The sequence below is a fragment of the Podarcis pityusensis genome, assembly GCF_964106645.2.
Source record: "Podarcis pityusensis genome assembly, chromosome: 3".
NCBI lineage: Eukaryota > Metazoa > Chordata > Lepidosauria > Squamata > Lacertidae > Podarcis > Podarcis pityusensis.
Window position 1 is genome coordinate 73,844,450 of NC_138026.1, and position 14,477 is coordinate 73,858,926.

The window sequence follows — 14,477 nt, forward strand, 5'->3', positions numbered from 1 at the left end:
AGAACGACAACAGCTATATTGGGCTAGACCAATCTAACTAGGTTCCCATCTTCAACCGCAGACCGCAATAGCTAACAGCCACTCATATGTGCCCTACAGGTTCTTTTAAGGTGCCAAGATATTTAACCAAAGCCATAATTATATTTTATGTGGTTGCCCAGGCGGGCACATTATGTGACCCATGACAGCGGCAAAACAAGAGGACTATACAATGGCAATGGGATAAAATCAGGCCAAATCTTTAATTAACAACAGCAGGCAGGGCAAAGGGTTGGCTTGGCATTGGGTCCCATGATCCCTTCATCATTCCACATGCCCCATGTTGATGGAATGGATCCACTGGGTTTGGATCTCTCCAAACCAGTACCATGGGTGTTGGCCAGGGTTAAACCTTGCCATGGTGCAAGTCAAGCAAGCAAGTTCTCACTGGGGGACCAGGATGCAGATTCCAACCAGGCAGATACCAAACCCACGATTAGGTTTGCTGCGGTCAATCCTCCCCACAGGCCCCTTATGGGCCCCCTCCCATATACTATGTTGATCCTGACCAATGCCATTTCCGCACTCAAACAAAGTTCTTCCACCTAACAAGGAAGCCATAATTTCACTGAGGGAAAGGAGGGGAAAAACTCAACCAAGTGCCAATCAGGTTGAGAAGGGTGGGAGGAATTCATTTCCAGCTCTGTTAACCAGCGACCCAAAATTGCTCATTGAAGGCTCTAACACGAGGGTGTGTGGGCAGGAAGGTCTCAAAGCAAAGTGGCTCTTGTGCTCCAGGGGAAGCAGCCTTATATAGGCTTCCTCTCCTCTCTGCAGCAAGAGCTCATGGGGCAGCTTTTTCCTATGATGAGACCATTGCAGAGAGAAGATTTGCCCAGTATTTTGCTGCAATCTATGGGCTACAGCACTGCCGGGCAAATGTGCTTATTGGGCACAGAACGGGGTATATAGCATAAGAAGAAGAGTTTGGATTTGATATCCCACTTTATCACTACCCTAAGGAGTTTCAAAGCAGCTAACATTCTCCTTTTCCTTCCTCCCCCACAACAAACACTCTGTGAGGTGAGTGGGGCTGAGAGACTTCAAAGAAGTGTGACTGGCCCAAGGTCACCCAGCAGCTTCATGTGGAGGAGCAGAGACGCGAACCCGGTTCCCCAGATTACGAGACTACCGCTCTTAACCACTACACCACACTGGCTCTCAAGGGCTCTCTAGTGGGAAATGAGAAAATTACCTGTTTAAATGCCCCCCATGTAAAAAGCTCCCGACATGTACAGATGCCAGGCAAAACATTCCTCTTCTCCCAGTCCTTTGGCTAATTAAACAATACATGGCCTTTTAAACGGGGGGGGGGGGTGCTTTAGTGGTTGTTTGTTACTATGTTATATATTTTTGTGCTTTTATATTGTAAACCACAAAGGCCCAAACTATATACTATTTCTTAAAAACTTGAATTTGCCTAAAGGACCCATGCGACTGAGTTTACCAATGACAAGAACGTCTGTTTTATTTACTGAATAGGCATATTGCCTGCACCATTCTCACACAATGTCACATTTGCATGGGAGTCCTGACACTGCAGGCATTTTATCATGAAAAAAACATATGAGAATGGGGGTATTTCACTGAAATAATTTGTGTGAATAAATGGCTGCATGTCTGCATTTAAGTTAAGACTGGCTTCAGATGGACAAATCAGAGCTAACATCACAAGTCTACGAAAATATTTAGAGTTGCCTTAATCTCAATTCACTTTAGTTCTAAGAAGGGGGAAATCAGTTCTTCCAATCTTAATTTTAGCTTTGTTTTGACATTTTTCTTTTTTTCCCCAAAATTCAGATTAGTACAGAAAAACAGTCCAAAAATTTGGAGGTATCATTTTTTTATCTAATAATGGCAGTGTTTATATGAGCCATTCGAAGGAAATTGAACACATCTGATGGCGTGGAAAGCTGGGGAACACTCCCAAATCTTCCAGTGCCGAAAGTCTGCCATAAATGAAGTGACAGTGCTGGAATTTGGTTACAAACCACTAAATAAAACCTCATTTATGATCAGATGGAAAAGCAATACAGTGTATTACAAGAAATGTCATACTTTATTAATCCCGTCTTAGGCCTGTGGACCAAATGCCACCTGTAAGCGGTGTAATCTTTCCAGCCGATATTCTTGGGGTCGTGCCACAAGGTGCGCACCTGTGGAAGAAGTTAAAAAACAACAACACTTCCGTGAGTGATTTGCATTAACAAGTGGGGCAAATCCAATTCCTATAAACTCTGTCTTTTAGATAGAAACCGCAACCCACATTTTAAATGCGCTGCCATAGTTTCTATGCCCCCCTCCAGTTTGGTCAGTTAATATGAGATGTTCATTCTGCAGCTTTCCCAGCTAAATGCTGTTGTGATTAGACAGGGAGCAGAGGGAGTGTTGCATATTTTGGGTAGCTGTAAAGGGTGCACTGTCTTTCTACACAAAGGGATCCCTGGGCTGCTCAGGGTCGGATGTAAAAAACCCATTTGGCAAAAGTATTCCCAAGTGCAGTACAGTGTTACCTCAGAAGTCAAACGGAATCCATTCCGGAAGTCCGTTCAGCTTCCAAAATGTTCAGAAACCAAAGCACAGCTTCCGATTGGCTGCAGGAAACTCCTGCAGCCAATAAGAAGCCGTGGAAGCCACCCGGGACGTTTGGGTTCCAAAAAACGTTCGTAAACCGGAACATTCATTTCCAGGTTTGCGGTGTTTGGGACCCAAAACATTAGACTTGCAAGGCGTTCGTGATCCAAGGTACCAAACTGTACTTTCTCCTGCAAAGAGCAAGGGACAATAATTCACTAATACGGGAGAAAATAATTGGACACAGGGTCACTATTGAAGTCAAACCTGGAGGTGGAGGCTTCTTGGGTGGGGCAGTTTAATCCCGGCCAAAAGTTTCCAAGACAATATCCAATTAAAAAGAAATAGAATGAAATAAAAACTTGGCCATTGATTGATCATTATAATGAAAGATAGGACCAAAACAATGGTTTCCAATGCTATGTCATGATGGTATATGAGAAAGGGACAATTCGAAGAACACTTAGCTGAATGTGACTCATATACCTCTTACCTGTCCAGGTGTGTTTCCTGTATGCCAAAGGGCATTTCTCAAATGTTCGCCAGTGCCAGTTGTAGAGTTCACTACTTTAAGTGATACCCCTGAGTAACCATAAGCTCTGGTGGGCTTGTCCTCCCAATATGTCTGAGAAATTTGTTTCCACATCAGGACATAGAAGCGACTGCTGGACTGGTAGCCAAAGACAAACCCAGCATAGTCATCATCCCGGTCTGTGTTGACGTAGAACGTACCACTGAAGTCAACAGAACTGAACTCATCATAACCTGGAGGAGGGTAGAAAATGTAGGTGTTCAGTTCCCAAAGGGATTGCAGCTTGTTGAGAATTTGGGCAGAAAGAAGCTAGATTATCCATTTAGTCTCAGGCACTTGCCATTACTTTCTATTATGATGCTATTTGATTTGGTTCACCCCTTTTTTTCTCCAGTCATATTATCAGTTCTTTGGTTTCTAGGCTTCATCAATCACTACCCTTTCTGTTACTTCATACTTGCTTTATAATGAAATCATTTTTAAATAGGCATATTTATTGATGCACACATGGACCTTGATATAGGAAGGACCTTCACATTTTTCAGTTCAGTTCTACAGCCATGAAAAACAAAACTTCAAAATATTTAAAAAGAAAAAAGTGACAATTACAGAATGCTTTTGAAATGCTTGTATACCACATGCAAGAGCAATATTATGGGTTATGTCCCACAGCCTGATGCAGAAAGATTAATACATTCCATCCAGTCATATATATATTCCAATGTAAATCATCTATGAATGCTGACTTGTTATTAGGCAGCTCTTTATTATTGCCAAACATTCCTCAGAAGTTATCTGTGCTTCCAACTTTTCCAAATCCATTTCAGAATGTTAACTTAAACTGAACATATAAACTGCCTCAAATATTTCAGCTTCTTCTGATCAGCAGCTCGGACAATCTAATTTCTAGCTAATAGTTGTGCACAATTCGGAGAACCATGTGGCTAATTTCATGCATTCTGTCAGGTTCTGAATTTGCAGTGTTTAACCTACGGCCCCAACATCACACAAGGCAGATGTGTTTCAAAAGCAGTTTATAATATGTCATGGGGATCTGTCTCAAGAAAACAAAGTCCAAAAAGCTACTGGGTTTATGGACGCCCTTGTGAAACACTAAACTCTGTCCTCTTGGTGTAATTCTGTTCATATCATCAATTTGAATCATACTCACCTACAGCTATGCCAGGATCTGAGTTAGCCGTCTGTACCAGTTCTTTGCCCTGATGTCGAATAACCCAATTTGGGTCAATCTGAGCTGTTCCTTTAGGATCCAATGGGACCATCTGGAACTTTCTGAAATCGGTTTCACTAATGGCATCATTTTCAGGACAAACATCAAAAATATCTGGGACTTTGTCATTGTCAAAGTCATCTTTGCAGATGTCACCTCGGCCATCACCTAAAATGCACACAAAACATTGAATGGTTTTCACGTTATATTCACACATCTCTCTTTCTGTAGGAAGAAGCCGTGTTCGACAGGAAGGAAGGAAGCAGCCATGCCACCTTCTCTAGACAACAGAATCAAATTTAAGGGAAGAAGAGCTACCATTTTCCATTCCAGGGGAATGGAATGGATAGCGCAGTGGGTGAGTTGCAAGGGACCTTGGTGGGTGACTACTCCAACCTTCCGTGCAAGATGGGATCTGCATTGCAGACAGGACTGTGCAAATCTGGGGATGGGCCAAGGCCATCTGGGAAATCAGTTGCTGACAAAAACAAATGACTCCCATATAACCTAACAAGCCAGGAGAACCACAATATTAAAAAGGAGCTTTGGAATTTTAAAACTCCATATTATCTCCATGTCATCAGATGCCTTCAGCATTGTTCTGTCAAGAATACTTAAGACTGTGACCATGTACTTTTGTCACATCTGTAGCAAATGAGTGAAGAAGGCATTACAGTAAATCATATTAAAACAGCTCTTGGCTACTCTTTATTTATGAGAGACTGTGTGAGAGAGGGAGGGAGGGAGAGCAGTGATAAGCTATGGGATAAATAATCATTTTTTCCCCTAAAACTTGGAATGTGGCTATAATGAAATCTTGAGTGATTAATGTAGTATTTAAGGCAGAGCCATTCAAGTGAACAGAGACTGCAACCACCAGATCTGCTATAAGGAAGCCCTGATGTTGGCAATGTGGTAAATACTTTGCAAGCTGTGTGTCCTAGAATGTAATATTTATATTGGTTTGGGTTAAAGAGTTATTTGGGTTGAAGAACAGTAGACATTCAAATAAATGTAAAAACAACAAAACTGAAATGTCACAAATATGTTTTCTGTGTTCACAGACAACATGCAAATCCTGTTCCACAAGTCCTTTTTAAAGGCGCACACACACATTCTACAACATTTTCCCCAAACTTTTTTCTTTGATAAGGAAATACAATTTCTGTGTTTCTCTCCAATCATGAGGACACTAAGCTTGGGGGGGGGGAGGAATGATGAGAATCTCAGCCAATTATGTTTATGCAGATTCACTTATTGTTGTCTGCATTCATTTCTCTTATCAGTAGAGACTCATACCACATGTTTCGCAGGCATGTTTCATTAGAACACTGTCTCTCTACTCCAATCTTCTATTCTAATCCTCAAGGACAGACTTTGTTATGGAACTGCCAAAAAAGTTTTTTTAAAAAAAATACAGAGTCAAGCAAATCAGATGCTTTTTGTAGTTCATCTCTGTGAGAAAATGGCTCCACATTCCACGGACTGACTGGCTGGCTGGTTGCCAAGTTGAACTCCAAATTCTGACCAGCTGTATGCTCCTGAACGTGTTTATCTTTACACTTAAGGGGGAAAGTGTATGTTCCCAGTTTTATTCTCTTGCCAACATCAAAGAAGCAATTTCTTTGTCCAAATGAGGTTTTAATTTTTCACCACATGTTTCTTACGTTCCCTGTGGTGCTGATTGCTGACAAGGCTGTTTTTTCATCAAAAAGTTTAGAAAGCATCTGCACCACCAGCCATGACCACAGGCTCCTTGGAGGTCTGCTCTGTGAAAGATGGCTGTTCAGGACACAGTAAAATTCTACCTTATTTCTTGACCCTACATTCAAATGACACTGTGGGGTATCCGTCACAGAACAGCTAACTGGTGAGAAATCTAAACTCCACCTGCTCTGTGTGATTAGAGACGTAACTGGGCAGACTACGTAAGTGGGCAGGATCTGCTGTGGTATTAACCTGAGAGGCAGTGTTGTGTACTGTCTGCTAAGGAGCAGGAAGAGCCAAATTCAAATTCTCCACTCAGCTATGAGGTCACTGGATGACCTTGAGGCAGCTGGCTTATGGATTGGCTCACTCGTTTTCAAAGCACTACTTTCAAATATATTAAAACTATTTAGTAAGATTACTCCAGGCAGAAAACCCTCATAAAGATTTCAGCAAAAGGATGTGTTTGGGTGTACCTTTGATGAGCTACGGGATGCTAAACATATTCTTGCATAACTATTTGACTTTTAGAAGACGTCTGAAGGCAGCCCTGTTCAGGGAAGTTTTTAATGGTTGTTGTTTTATTGTGTTTTTAATATTTTGTTGGGAGCCGCCCAGAGTGGCTGAGGCAACCCAATCAGATGGGTGGCTAATAATAGTAATAATAATAATAATAATAATAATAATAATAATAACAACAATAATAATGCTACTTTTATTAGTCATCTCACTTCAGTACTCTGTTCAAGCTATAATTCTTTGCAGAAGTTATTAATCCCAGTTTTCTTTCTTAGCTTCTCAAAGAATATTTTATGAAGATGTCTCATAAACAACCTGTACGAATGTTTTTCATTACAGTACAGTATTGTCAGATTCTACTACAAATGGATGCTCTGAGCATCACAAAGCAGTCATGGCCTTCCTGCTTGATCACCTACAAAATCAACTTGCTAATGCCATTGCGCTTAAAAGAAGTACACCATTAAAAGGAGACCACCTGTGAATTCTCCAGACCTAGGAATACTTTCAGAACTGGATGCAACACTACAGGCATGCCAGCAGCTGGGTGCAAACACACCTGGACAGACTCATCTGTGATAGAAACAAGTCAAACTTTGATCAGCTTTTCAACACATATGCCGAGCCAGTAGCAGATGCTATGGTAGGGCTGCACTGCTGACCACTCCCTGTGGATGAGTCACTGCTGCAAACCAAGATGGAGATACAAATGAGATGCAAATACACTGGCTGAGCCAACCTGGCATTTCTGCTGGCACGGTTTCACTAGGCCAACCTCGCTGCCACCTCCCCTGTCCTGCTTTCAGTCCCAGTACGCAGCAACGATTCAGCTGGAGAGAGATCAAGGGCACCACACTATCTACTGCTGGGCTCAGCTTGGATTGAGAGGACCATCTTTAGTCTTCACTCAAGAAACCCCTAAGTCTATGGTACTAACAAATCTACTATGGCATAAGCTTTCATGGACTGCAGCAGGGAAGGTGGGCTTCTGGCCCTCTAGATGTTGTCAGCTTCCAATTCCCAGCAACCTCAGCCAGCATGGTAGAGATGATGTGATTTGTAGTCTAGCATCATCTGGAGGGGAATAGATTCTCCATCCCTGGGACACACCATCGTATGCCTGAAGGATACTGTAGTCCACAAAAGTATATGCCACAGTATATGTCTTTAAAGTGCCCATAGTCTTACCATCGGAATCCTTCTGGTCAGGGTTGTATGTGAGTCGGCAGTTGTCCCGGTCATCTGGGATGCCATCGTTGTCATCATCAGAATCGCAAGCATCCCCTTTACCATCTTTGTCATGGTCAGCCTGATTGGCATTGGAAATGTACGGACAATTGTCTTTGTTATTCTGGTGGCCATCTTCATCTATGTCTTGATTGTTGTCACACTGATCACCAACCAGGTCATTGTCCACATCAGTCTAAAGGTGGGGACAGGAAACAAGATTTGAATTTTTGCAACAGTGAACCAAAAAAAGGCGGGGGAAACACATGATCACACTGTTAATGGTTCCCTTCAGAAATGTTAATGTATAATGAAGGCAATCTGAAAAGTAATATTCTATAAACATACTGAGATATCCCAAACTTGCAAAATAGATTCTTATTTCAGATTTCTCATTTAAATCTACTGACTCTTAAGCCGATACCCTTAATTACTTACTTACTTTTATTTATCTGTTGTATTTATATCCCACTGCAGGAAGCAGTGGAAGACAGGAGAGCCTGGCGTGCTCTGGTCCATGGGGTCACAAAGAGTCGGACACTACTAAACAACAAATTTATATCCCACCTATAGCCCTAAAAGCAAACAAATGCAAGCCCATAGCATCCCTCCAATTTTAATGGAAGGAGGAAATGTGTCATTTATCAGAAGTTTGGAAAGCATGGTTTCTACGTGATTTCTTGCATAGAACAGAGGCTGGCTAAGCTGAATAAGTGGATTATCAGTGGACTTCCGGGGAGGCACCTCCAGCAATGGTGGAATTCCTCTGACCGGGAGGAATCCGCTCCGTGGGAATCTGGGTCTGGCCGCCACGGCAAAGGCGGAAACCCGTTAAAATCACAGGCGGGAGAAGCCTGTGAACATGGGATTCGGCGGGCACCTTTTGCGCCTCCCCCACTCGCGGGGAACCCCAGTTTTTGGGGCTCCAGAGCGACGTGGGGTGAGCGGCACGGTGCATCGAATCGTCTGCTTCTTCCACGGAGCGAAGCCGCATAACTGTTGCCGGAGAGCGCTGACCTTTTCCTGTGGACAATTTGACTTTAAAGTAATTACCCGTGAGTAGAGCTGAAGCGGAAGAATTGGATTTCTAAATGTTTAATTTGGTATTGTAACGGGGAGGTTCAAAACAGGAAATCCGCCTTCCCCTTTTGTAAATAGACTGAGGCAATGAAGCTGCAAGCTGGAGTCTTGGAAGGTCTTTTGTAAAAGATCAAATTTCCAAGGGTAAAAAAAATTAAACCCCCTCTTGGAGGCAGGAGAAGAGAGGGGGAAGTTGCGGATTGAGTATGCCTGCGGGAGAGAGCGAAGAGACTTAAAACACCGCCGCTCTGACCCTGGAAACGGGCTGCTAGTAGGACTGACGTCTTTTGGAATGTTCATTGACAGCGCTTAGAACGTTCATTGACAGCTAGTTAAATAAGAGAAATACATTGTTTCTACTGTCTCCGGCTGCTTTAAAAAGGAGTAAAAGTAACTCAAAATTGAAACTAATTTGAAACTAACTTTGGATTGTTTAAAAGAGGATACTATTGACTATTAAAAATAGAAACTGTTTTCCCCTAGTGGAAGCCTTTGAAACTGGTTGCTTTACAAGAGTTGGACTAGGGGAATTTCCAGCTGCAAGTTAAAAACCGTGAGACTCTGGGACTGACCTTGAATCTTTCAAATGTTATGGTAAATGGAAGAGGAAAAACAGACCAGTCAACTGCTGACAAAACATTAAGGTCTGGGAGGACTTGGTAACAGTCCAGGAGAGGTCTATCATTAGGCCCTCCTGGTTTTTTTGTTTTGTTGCTGTCTTTGTACTAGTATATTTGAAACCAAGAGGAATGTCGACAGAAGAGGCTTTGGTGGCTGTATTATAGAAGATAAATGGCTCATTGGATCAGCTTCACAGGAAAATGGACATGATAAATGCGAAAGTGGATGTTTCAATTGCTGAGGTTGACTTGAATGCAGGGAGTATGGATAATACCAATACAGAAACCACCCAGAAATTGATACAAGAACCTATTTTGATATGGCAAGCTGTGGAGGAAGTCAGGGAAAAAGCTGTTGCTGCTGAAGGTAAAGTAACACAACTGGAGAGAAAGAGAAAGAGAGCCCCAGCCCTACAGAGGCAATTTGATGAACATAAGTTGACGCTCACTATGACTGAATTTAAGGAAAAACAGACGAATTTGAGGATTAGAGTTCACCTTTGGTGGACATGCCCAAGGATTAAGACACTCTGGGAGATGATTCATAATGAAATGAAAAAGGTATTTAAATATACCCTTTTGAAGAAACCAGAGGCCTTTCTCCTGGGCATGGTCGGCCAATTGGTGTTAAAGAAGGATAGAATTTGTTTCATGTATGCAACAATAGCAGCAGGAATACTCATTGTGAAGTACTGGAAGGCACAAGATTTATCCATTCGGGAAGAATGGCAGATGAAGTTGATGGACTATATGGAATTGGCGGAAACGACTGGCAGAAATCCGAGACCAGGGAGAAGAGCTGGTGGAAGAAGACTGGGAAAAGTTTAAGACTATTTATAGAAATACTGTAAAAATAATGAATGTTAGAAAAATGTTGGAATGAAGTTATATGGCTTTAGTAGAAATGCTATAAGGAATCAAGTATAAATAAATTAATAGTGTATTAAAGGGAAAATAAGGCTAGAATATGTTAAGATAATTATAGGATAGAAAACAGAGGAAGATGGAAAGGAATTGCTGAAATAATTAATAGAAGTGGAAAACAGAAAGGGAAGTGTGAGGAGGTCATGGAAATAAGGGAACGAAAGATAAGACATTGAAATTGTTCTGTGTTTGAAATGGTTTGTGTCATGCTTTGTTAGTTTTACGTTTTCCAACATTAATTCTTCCAGAATCGTGGTCTTTTCTCTCTTTTTTGCATCTGTTTTCATACTGTAAGCATTTGGCATCTGCCCCCAAAGTATCTGTTAAGAAGAGTGCAAGATGAAAATGCAATGCAGGCATTTTAATGAATGAAATTGGTGCCAACACACAGGAAGACCTTTGACGTCCTCAACAGATCTCAGTTCTAGCCTTAGGCCCCTTTGTAAGATTTTGCAGATGAGAAAAGTGGAGCTGCTCTCGTGAGAAACTTCTCTTGCCTAGGCAGCATTCTTATGTTATGAGTGACTGCTGTTGACCTCAGCTGCTTTCAGGGTTTTTATGTATATATATGCCCCGAGAAGCCAACGGCAATAACTTTGCGCAATTAGAAATTCCAGACCATTCATCCAAATCAAAGGCAAAGCTGTTGTGTCAGAGCTTTGAAAACTTGAAAAGCTGCGTTCCTTCTTTTTTAAAATAACCTGGGCATTCAATTTACCTCAAACCATGCAGTTTGCCACCAACATTTGCCTTTAATATAAACATGTGCCCTGTGACTGAACAGAACCATATTAATTCTATGTAAACTGGGTGGTTTCCCCTCCCACTTCCCGAATAGAATTACAAGTAAGTCTAGAACGTAGCATTTCTGAAATGCAAAGCTGGAAAGCCCATTGTGGTCTGGGAGTTGTGTTACCCATTTTAAAGTGCCTGGTGGGCCAAATAAAAAAAAGCACATGCATATACATAATCTCTCCCAGAGGCACACAGTTTGTTTCACACATAAATGTCATGTGCTCCCCACCTTCTCCTTCATCAGAACCAACCTGGCGAGAAACTAGTGACAATCAGAAAGAGGCAATCTCTTATATATATTGAGGCTTAATTGAGAAAGGGAAACGTGTGACACTGTGGTTGGTCTAAACCACTGAACCTCTTGGGCTTGCTGATTAGAAGGTTGACAGTTCGAATCCCCGTGACAGGGTGAGCTCCCGTTGCTCTGTCTCAGCTTCTGCCAACCTAGCAGTTCAAAAGCACACCACTGCGAGTAGATAAATAGGTACCGCTGTGGTGGGAATTTCTGTGCGCTCTGGTTTCTGTCACGGTGTTCCGTTGCGCCAGAAGCTGTTTAGTCCTGCTGGCCACATGACCCGGAAAGCTGTCTGTGGACAAACGCTGGCTCCCTGAAAGTGAGATGAACATCACAACCCCATAGTCAAGTTTGACTGGACTTAACCATCCAGGGGTCCTTTACCTTTTTTTACCATTAATTGAGAAAATAGCAGGAGATGTTCCTGGGGTGAAACTGGGAGTCAGAGTTTCTGAGTTGACATGCACAGGATTCTAGTGGTGGATGACTTGGAACTGAATGTGTGAGCTGCCTCCATTGAAAATATTGCAGGCTGGGAGTGGAATCTCCACATGTGGTGTTGGATGTATGATGTCACACATACAAGTCATCACCTCACAGGGTTGTTGCTGAATGCATGTATGAACCTGCACTCAAACTAGCAGACTCCCTGTTAGGAAGAGGGATGGAAGACTATTCATGAACGAAAGCTCTCCTTTATTCTTGCTTTCCTGCATCTTGAAACAATCTACCCCCTAAAGCATATAATTGGAACACTGAGTATCTCTGCAATAACAAAAACCTTCTTTACCCCTAAATCCAACCAGGTATGAATTTAGATCTTGAAAAGGGAAGAAAGGAACAACAAGCCTTGCTGAAATATCCCTCAAAGCAGGCAAAAGGCAGCCTGTCTTAATAGTACACAGTACAGTGTAGTGGTACCTCTACAAGGGTGAAGGCAGAGGTTCTTCACATCCATACAGTCCCCCCTTGTATGTGCTACTTACCTGATCAGGATTGTGCACCAGTGGGCAGTTATCGCAGTGATCACCAACTCCGTCTCCATCTGTATCTCTCTGGTCTGTGTTGTAGACATATGGGCAGTTATCGCGTTCATTGAAAACATCTGCCAGGATGGGGAAAAAGCAATTCAAACAAAAGTGTTATGTTCAGATTCCACTTGCATAAAGCAACATGCACTGGTTTCCAAGAAACTAGCACAACCATGAATGAGAATTTCCCCCATTTTATTCTCACTGGAAACTAAGTGCGTCCAAGAGACAGTGATGGGACCATGGTCACCCAGTGAGCTTTTGTATTTAAGCCTGATCTCTCCATGCTAGGTGGCACACATTGTATCTTGAACTGATAGCACTACTGCTTTGTCCTTTGCTTGTTAACTGGGGTGCGCTTGTCTTGCTGTGCCTTCCCTAAATTACAACCCCTTTTATACAAGGCTACAAATACTATAAAGTCTGTAGGGTTGTACTAGCTGGTCCCATGGTTGGTGAAATACTTTTAGAGTGGATCTTTCCCTAATTCAGCTCTGTGGTGACCCCTCTCTGCCCAACTCTTGGTCACATAAAAGCTTTGCCTGACACATTTTCTGGTGATGGTGAGAAGGTAAGAACAAAACCACCCTGTTTTGTGACAAATCAATTGATGACCTATCAGCTTCCATTCTCAATTGAAGGTAGTTGATTCATCCAGACCTTTCAAGATAGGGCAGTCCAACTTTTCAGATTTTATCCAATAGTGAATGGGAGAGAGCAGTACTCTGATAGGCAGCTTATGAAACAACTTGGACCAAGGCAAACAGTTTTCTGAAGCAGCAAAATGAGGTCTGATCCAAATCTTGTGGTTTGTGCAGTCCCCTAGTATATTTTTATTGTTTGAACTCTGTGTAAACAGTCCAGAGCAATCTGTTGATTAGGCGGTCAACAAATGTCCTAAATCAATACTATAAAATTTACTATGAAATGTATCCCCTGAGCTGACCTGAGGTTTATGCAGTTTTGTTTTAGATTTCAGATTTCATTTATTTTTTAGTAATAAAAGTTTTTGCTGATTCTTACAATATTTGCAGGAGACGAGAAGAAAACCCTTTCCAGGAATACTGGTTTATTTATTTATTTATTTTTGCAATGATATATATTTTGATTGTAAGCTGCCTTGGATATTTAGATATGTCTAAATAAATAACCACGAGTGTTAATGGAAACTCCATACTATGGAAAACCTTCAAGGGTTTTAGATATCTACTGATACACACATCCAACACTTTACACATTTATTGAATCAAATCTGAGGCTTAACAGGGGTTTTTTCTCCAATACTGAAAACTGGGATTCATCTGCCAGGAAATGCAGCAGCAACGTCCCTCTAAGGACACTGAAGCTTCTGCTTCCAAGTCATGCCAAAAACCACAAGCCTAGAGGCATTCCAAAAACACCAAAGATATTTAGGTTGGTAGGTTTTTTCAGTACTGGGCTACTGTTCAGGTCAGGTTTGCCAGTTTAATAACCTGAAATGTCACTGTTGGTTTTTTTCCTCCTTCCTGAGCCAAAAATGTAACTTGGGATCCTTATTATTCTAGCATCCAAAAGAAATTTCCTTTTTTCTCCCAAGGCGTTTTGGCAAACACATTGGGTGAAGACATTTGATTTGGCTGGCAGTTCAAGTGTGGCTCTTCATGCGAGCATATTTGACAGCATAAATAATTAGAAAGAATATGGGTATTGCTGGGCCATAATTTTCATTACTTCTGAAATTATTATATCAAGTGAATGTTATATTCTTAAAAATGGGACGTGGGTTCTTAAAGAGTACCTCTCCCGTTATAAGATCATTAAAGACTTGTCAGAGAGACTATGCAAATAGTCCATTCTGTTCCAGAACTGGTTTGAAGAAATGGCAAAAACTTTACCATGAAATTATTTGCCCAGTAAACCCCAC

General features: G+C 41.8%; 1 protein-coding gene and 1 long non-coding RNA gene across 2 annotated transcripts in view; both read right to left on the minus strand.

Annotated features, from left to right (window-relative positions):
* Positions 1–14,477, minus strand: part of LOC308474063 — a 282,096-nt gene that overhangs the window by 239,771 nt on the left and 27,848 nt on the right. The gene's annotated exons all lie outside the window — the stretch shown is intronic.
* THBS2 (thrombospondin 2) overlaps positions 1–14,477 on the minus strand; it is a 47,349-nt gene that overhangs the window by 6,259 nt on the left and 26,613 nt on the right. Inside the window, exons 16-20 of the mRNA XM_080998886.1 lie at positions 12,530–12,648; positions 7,791–8,025; positions 4,317–4,544; positions 3,107–3,378; positions 2,098–2,195 (exon numbers count right to left, since the gene is read on the minus strand). Coding sequence (XP_080855012.1) covers positions 2,098–2,195; positions 3,107–3,378; positions 4,317–4,544; positions 7,791–8,025; positions 12,530–12,648 — 952 coding nt within the window. The remainder of the gene's footprint in view (positions 1–2,097; positions 2,196–3,106; positions 3,379–4,316; positions 4,545–7,790; positions 8,026–12,529; positions 12,649–14,477) is intronic.